At 59.3% G+C, this 6,528-nt stretch overlaps 1 protein-coding gene across 1 annotated transcript; it reads right to left on the reverse strand.

The window, feature by feature from the left end:
* Positions 1–319: 319 nt before the first annotated feature.
* On the reverse strand, positions 320–3,625 carry LOC148091142 (class I histocompatibility antigen, Gogo-B*0103 alpha chain-like). Its single transcript, XM_087826984.1, has 7 exons — positions 3,178–3,625; positions 2,630–2,905; positions 1,764–2,039; positions 1,536–1,640; positions 1,073–1,105; positions 891–938; positions 320–739 (listed from the first exon to the last, which is right to left on the reverse strand). The coding sequence occupies exons 1-7, from the start codon at positions 3,623–3,625 to the stop codon at positions 735–737; spliced, it is 1,191 nt and encodes a 396-aa protein (XP_087683110.1). The 3' UTR covers positions 320–734.
* Between the last annotated feature and the right edge of the window lie 2,903 nt (positions 3,626–6,528).

Below are 6,528 nucleotides of genomic sequence, written 5' to 3' on the forward strand. Positions count from 1 at the left end.
GTGAGTCCCTGTGACCACGGGTCCTGGTGGGACAAGGTTCCCTGAAGGCACAAGGTCAAAGCAGCAGAGAGGTGGCCCAGCCGGGCAGTGACCACGTCAAAGCCCACAAGGCCCTGGGCGCCCACTGGGCACAGGCCCCGACCTCACTCGGTCCTCACAGCCTCTCCCGTCCCCCTGCCCAGGCTCAGCACAGCACACTCAGGGCTTCTGGGAAGTCCTAGGTGCTCCCCTGTATTTCCTCTCAGACTTTAGGACCCTCTCCTCTAATCACCCATCAGCCCTCACGGCGAGAAGTCAACAAACAAAATCATAGAGCCTCTTTCTTCGATTTCTTTAATGTTTGTACAGATTTCATGGAGGAAGGGACAGAGAGAGACAGAACATCGATGAGAGAGAAACATTGATTGGCTGCCTCCTGCACGCCCCCAACTAGGGATCCAGCCAACACTCTGGGCATGAGCCCGACTGGGAATCAACCAGAGACCTCCTGGTGGATGCGAGACATTCAACCACTGAGCCACACGGGCCGGGAGGGGTCTCATTTCAATACAGGAGTAAGAAGCTACAGATCAGTGCAATCGAAGGGAGGGGGCAGCCCCGCCTCTGCTGGACAGGGAAGTGTGGGGAGGGGACCTGGGGGCAGAGCCAGGACAGCCCCCTAATCTGAGGTTCCTGAGTCACCAAGTGGGAGCCTGAACAGATCTTCCATCACTCAGTCCCCACAGGCAGCTGCCTCACGCTGTGGAAGGAAACCATCAGGAACAAGTTCAGGGCAGTGGCTCTAACTGGTCACATTCTCAAAGGTCCACTTCATGCTCACAATGTCCACAGAGTCCCCGTAACCCAGTCCCGTCCCCTCTGCCCCAAACCCTCCCCATTCAGGGTCTCACCTTTAGAAGCCGAGAGAGACACATCAGAGCCCTGGGAGCTGTCAGTGCCTGGGGTGGACACAACAGGACATGGTCAGGGACCCAGGACAGTAGACTGAAGGAGGGACTATGGGTGGCAGGGTCCCCATGGGCTCCCATCTGCACTGTCTCAGGGTCTCAGGGGGCACCCCCTCCATACTCACTGGCTGCCTGAGCGTAGCTCCCTCCTTTCCCACCTGCAGGAAGGAAACATCCTGTGAGAGACCAGGGAGGGGGCAGGGCCATGAGGTCCTAAAGGAGCCTAGTCCTGGGCCCAGAGAAGTTCCCACAACCCTGTGTCTGTACAGACCCAGGGCAGGGTCAGGAAACCTGAGGAAAGTGCATGTGCAGGGACTGGACCCACCTCCCTCCTGCAGGTCTGTCCTCAGCAGGGACCTGCCCTCTGACCTGGGACTGCTGAGGGCAGGTCCCCATCACTAGGCCCATCAGGTGACGCATGTGTCCCTCAGTGTCACACCTGCCTCACTAAACAGGAGGTCAGCACACAGGGCCCCACAGTGGCAATCCCAGGCCTGGGGATGGTGCTTCCAATGAATGAAGCAGGACACACGTCTCCCTGGGATGACACCCCAGGGGGACACGAAACTCACACCCCCCCTTCCCCACCTGAGCGCCTCCTCGCCCACATCACAGCTCCAGCCACCACAGCTCCGAGGACAACCAGGCCAAACACAGCGCCCATGATGATGAAGGGGGTCTGAGAGGGAGGCTCTGGGAAGAGAGGGGAAGGGAGGGTGAGGCCCCGACCCCCAGGCCTCAGCCCTGAGCCCCCTGGAGTCCCCAGAGGCCCCTGCTTCCCTGGGAAGAGGCTCTGTGCCCACGTCCCCTCCTCACCCCATCTCAGGGCCCGGGGCCCCGGCAGCCCCTCGTGCTGCACAACACAGGTGTATCTCTGCTCCTCTCCAGGGGGCACCCCCAGGGCCGCCCACTTCTGGAAGGTCCCGTCCCCCGCGGGCCTGGTCTCCACAAACTCCATGTCCTGGGTCTGGTCCTGCCCGTCTCGCTGCCAGGTCAGGCTGATGTCCCCAGGGTAGAAGCCCAGGGCCCAGCACCTCAGGGTGACCTCATGCTCAGAGATGGGGTGGCAGGTCACATGTGTCTTTGGGGGGTCTGAGGGAAGGGGGAGAAGATTCAGGAACTTTGCTTCCACCATGGGACCCTCCAGCAGGGCTCTGGTTTCCATCCTGAGAAGGGACAGGACACTGGGGTGGGGAAGGGACACAACCCAGACACCAGCCTGGACAGAGGCAGGGGGATGACCTATTGGTCTCTTAGGAACTTCCAGGGTCAGAGCAGCACAGCCCAGGGCGGGAGGGAGGCAGGTCTCTGGGGGCAGAAAAGGCATTTCTGGTCCTGACCTGGGGGGAGGCCAAGGACTCAGAGCAGCGGGGCTCAGACCTCAGACAGGGGGTGTGGGGCAGGGAACAGGCCCGAGAGAAAGGCCCCCTGGGGCCCAGAGCCACCCCAGGGTCCATGGGAACCGCTGAGCGCCTGTTTCAGGGGTGGTGTCCCCTGCACCCCCGGAGACTGCACCCTAACTGTCCCTGAGAGGAGGGCGGGGGTCCCTCCTGGTCCCTGACCTCAAAGTCCCGGGGACTCCATCCCTGCACCTAAAGCAGGGGTGTCTGACACGGTCCCCATTTCCCGTCTCCTCGCGGGAGCCCCACCCGAGGGAGAGGAGGGCGCCGCGGGCCCTGTACCTGTGCGCAGCAGGGTCTCCTTCCCCTTCTCCAGGTAACGGCGCAGTGTATCCACGCAGCGGCCCTCCAGGTAGTTCCTGACTCTCTCCGCCTCACCGGCCGCCTCCCACTTGCGCCGGGTGATCTGAGCCGCCGTGTCGGCCGCGGTCCAGGAGCGCAGGTCCTCGTTCAGGGCGATGTAGTCGGCGCCGTCGTAGGCGAACTGATAGGACCCGCGGAGGAGGCGCCCGTCGGGTCCCAGGTCACAGCCGTACATCCACTGGATGGTGTGAGACCCTGACCCCGCCCCCGGGTCAGCCCCGCCCACTCACCCCGCCCCCGGGTCAGCCCCGCCCACTCACCCCGCCCCCGGGTCACCTGCCCCCGCCCCGCCCGCGGGGACTGAACCTCAACTGAAAGTGAAACCGGGTCAAAGTCCAAGCGGGCCCCTCCCGGGTGGGGGGCAGGGCGGTTCCGCAGCCTCGGGGTGAAGCTCGGACCCCGACACTCGGGGCGACCCGGCCCGTCCGTGGGGATGGGGGTGGGGACGGGGCGGCCGCGGGGCTCACCGTCCTCGCTCTGGTTGTAGTAGCCGAGGGCGGTCTTTAGGTTCCCTCGGAAAGTCTGTGCATTTTCCTTGTTCCTCCGCGTCTCACGGTCCCAATACCCCGGCTCCTCCTGCTCCACCCACGGCTGCTCCATCCACGGCGCCCGCGGCTCCATCCTCGGACTCGCGGCGTCGCTGTCGAACCGCACGAACTGCGTGTCGTCCACGTAGCCGACTTCCAGGTACCGGGGCTCCCCGCGGCCGGGCCGGGACACGGCGGTGTAGAAATATCTCAGGGAGTGGGGGCCTGGGGGGGACACGGGAGACGGGGGGCCGCTGGACACGCGCTTCCGGGTCCCGCGCTCCTCCCCGCACAGGCCTCCGACCCCGCACTCACCGGCCCGGGTGCGGGTCAGGACCAGGGCCCCCGCGAGCAGCAGGAGGAGGGGTGGGGACCTCACGACGCGCATCCTCGGGGTTCGGGGAGGATCTGAGTCCGGGCGGGTCCGCGGGACCTTATAACCGGGACGGGCGGTGACGCTGATTGGCTGGCCCAGGAACCGCACAGCCAATGGGAGTGAGAAGTGTGTGCGCGTCATGAGTATCCGGGCAGGAGGCCCCCACACAGGTTGAGAGAAGGGAAGTGAAACCGGGGAGCTGGGGACTCCCCAGCCCTGAGCCCCGCGCCCCAGACTCCGCGCTCGGGCTGAGACCTGAGAGCCAGGCCTGGGGGCCCGATGCCGAGCCCTGACCCTCCCGCAGGGGGCGCGCTGGTCACCCCGTCTCCCCGAGTCCCGGCCCAGGGGCTGTGTTCTCAGCGACTCCCCCAGGTTCTGGGTTCGGCACCTCTGTCCCGTCTTACAAATGAGGGGGGACCCCAAAGTAATGCTGTTTATGGGGTGACAGCTGTCACTCTGGCCACACAGGCATCAAATAGTGTGAACAATTATTAACTCAGTTTGAACATTAATAACCTATGACGTGTTGGCAGAAATCATGTTTTCATGAAAAATGACTGTTTCCCAGATGAACGCGGAGGTGACAGGAAGGGACCTGCTCCCGTTTCACATCCTTGCGGGTCTCGGCCTGGTCCCGTCACTAGCAGTCCACAGGGTTCATATTTCTCTGTGCATTTACTCTCCTCATTGGGTGCGGGGTATAAATATGCACAGCTTCAGGGACCATGGAGAGGGAGCATTTTCATAACCTTTCGGGTCGTTGTTGACACTCGTCTTTGATCGTCCACTGGAACCACACGAGTGGCACGTCCTGAAATGCTCTGCACAGTGAAAGCTGGCACAGGACTGAGTGGTCCTGCCCGGCTGTGTTGAAAGCCTCGGGCTGTCCTGCGAGGGGCTCTGGTGCTCACGAGGGCATTGAAAGGGGGGCGTTGTTTCTCTGAGTTGGGGGGTCTTCCTGTGGGGACGCATTTAATACATGTCACCAAACACTCCCGTCTGTTAATATCACCGCAGATCCCACTGGAAAAGTCTCAGAACTGGGGCGCTGTGTAGAGCACGTGGTGGGGCCCGAGTTTTCCAAAGCCCTGGTTTTCTCTTGAGAGTTTACATTTTATCAGGAAACCTGGACTGTCTTTTGCCAACTGTCGGCTCATTTTTCCTGAGGTAGAAGCTCAGGTTCATTGTTGAGAACGTGGGCGTCAATCCTCCTAATCTCAGTAACGGCAGTTTCTGTGCAAACAGGGTATCCCCAAAAAAGAGGCCGGCTCCGCCCCCAAAAAGCAGTTTCCTGGGCACATAATCCTCTGGAAGGTGGCAGAAGAGGTTTTGTGGACTTCCCAGGTCACCATATAGGACTTTTTTCTTCATTTTTATTAAGGAGAGTTAAGAAATTAATCCATCTGTATAATGAATTCAAGGTCTATATAAAAATATCTCCCTTGAAAACTGTATTTTATTTTTCAATTGTAGTTGATGTGCAATATTCCGTTGGTTTCAGGTGTGCAGCCCTGTGATGAGACATTTACATCACTTACAAAGTGGTGGCCCTGGTGAGCCCAGTGCCCGGTGACATCCCATGCAGCTGTTACATTATTGACCCTGTTCCTGGGCTGCACTGGACACCCTGGTGCCTACACTGAAGCCACCAGCTTGAGCTCCGGGATCCCTTCACCTTTCTCACCCCGTCCCCCAGCCCTGCTCCCCTCTGGCAACTGTCAAAATGTTCTCTGTGCCCATGGGCCTGTTTCTGTTCTGCTGGTGGGATGGTTTTGTTTTGTTTTCAGACCCACACGTAAGTGACGTCACCTGGCATTGGTCTTTCCGTGTCCGACTTATTTCACTCAGCACAGCACCCTTAGGGCCCATCCGGGTGGTTGCCGACGGCAAGAGTCTGTCCCTCTGTGTGGCTGAGTCACATCCCAGAGCACATCTTCCCAGTTCTTTTTCTTACAGTCCACACCCCAGGGTGTTTTCCACTGATTTTAGGGAGAGTGGAAGGGAGGGGTGGGGAGAGAGAGAGGAGCCTGAGACACGTCCCTGGGAGAGAGGCCCCTGAATTGGTCCCCCCCCAGGAGTCCCAGCCAGGACGTGGGGGTGGGGTGGGGGGGGTAACCTGCAGCCCAGGGACTTGTCCTTGGCCAGGACTCCAACCCTCAACCCTTCCCAGGGGGGCCGAAGCTCTGACCACACTGGCCAGAGCCCAGCACTTCTAATTCCAGGCGCCTACTGATGGACACTTAGGTGGCTCCATATCTTGCTCCTGAAGATGATGCCGCAGTGAGCACGTGGGTGCCTGTGTCTCTCCCACTAGTGTTGGGGCTTCTTCAGACAAGTGCCCAGGAGCAGAAGTGCTGGGTCCTTCTCTGTCTCCTGTTGTCGGGCCTTTGTCTGAAGGTCTGTGCTGTCTGCTATAAGTATTGCTACCCCAGATTTCCTTGTTTGTCTTTTGTCTCCATTTTCATGAAACACCATCTTCCTTTCCTATCAGTCTATGTGTGTCTTTTAAAGTAATTTTCAAAAAATATATCTTTATTGATTTCAGATAGAGGAAGGGGGAGAGAGAGAGAGAGAGAGAGATGGAAACATCAATGATGAGTCATTGATCGGCTGCTTCCTGCACACTGTGGACTGGGGATGGAGCCCGCAACCCGGGCTTGTGCCCTGACCGGGAATCGAACAGCAACCTCCTGGATCCCAGGGTGACGCTCAACCGCTGAGCCACGCCCCGCCGGGCATAAAGTAATTTTGATAGATTCGTGTTTATTGCTGTTTTATTGTTCGTATTTTTTATTTTTGGTCTTAAAGAAGACCCTTTGACATTTCTAGTAATTTGGGGGGGTGGCGGTGAACTCCTTTAGCTTTTCTTGAGTGGGAAGCCCCTTTTCTGTTCTTCATTTAAAAATGATGGATTT

Source organism: Miniopterus natalensis, chromosome 18 (assembly GCF_054644295.1).
Source record: "Miniopterus natalensis isolate mMinNat1 chromosome 18, mMinNat1.hap1, whole genome shotgun sequence".
In the NCBI taxonomy this organism is placed as follows: domain Eukaryota; kingdom Metazoa; phylum Chordata; class Mammalia; order Chiroptera; family Miniopteridae; genus Miniopterus; species Miniopterus natalensis.

Excerpts from the sequence above, each read along its gene's own strand:
- LOC148091142 (XM_087826984.1), bottom strand. The coding sequence starts at position 3,625 with ATGCGCGTCGTGAGGTCCCCACCCCTCCTCCTGCTGCTCGCGGGGGCC. Across the intron at positions 2,040-2,629 it reads GGAGACCCTGCTGCGCACAG|ACCCCCCAAAGACACATGTG; the intron begins GTACAGGGCCCG and ends CCCTTCCCTCAG. Across the intron at positions 1,641-1,763 it reads GCCCCGGGCCCTGAGATGGG|AGCCTCCCTCTCAGACCCCC; the intron begins GTGAGGAGGGGA and ends CTCTCTTCCCAG.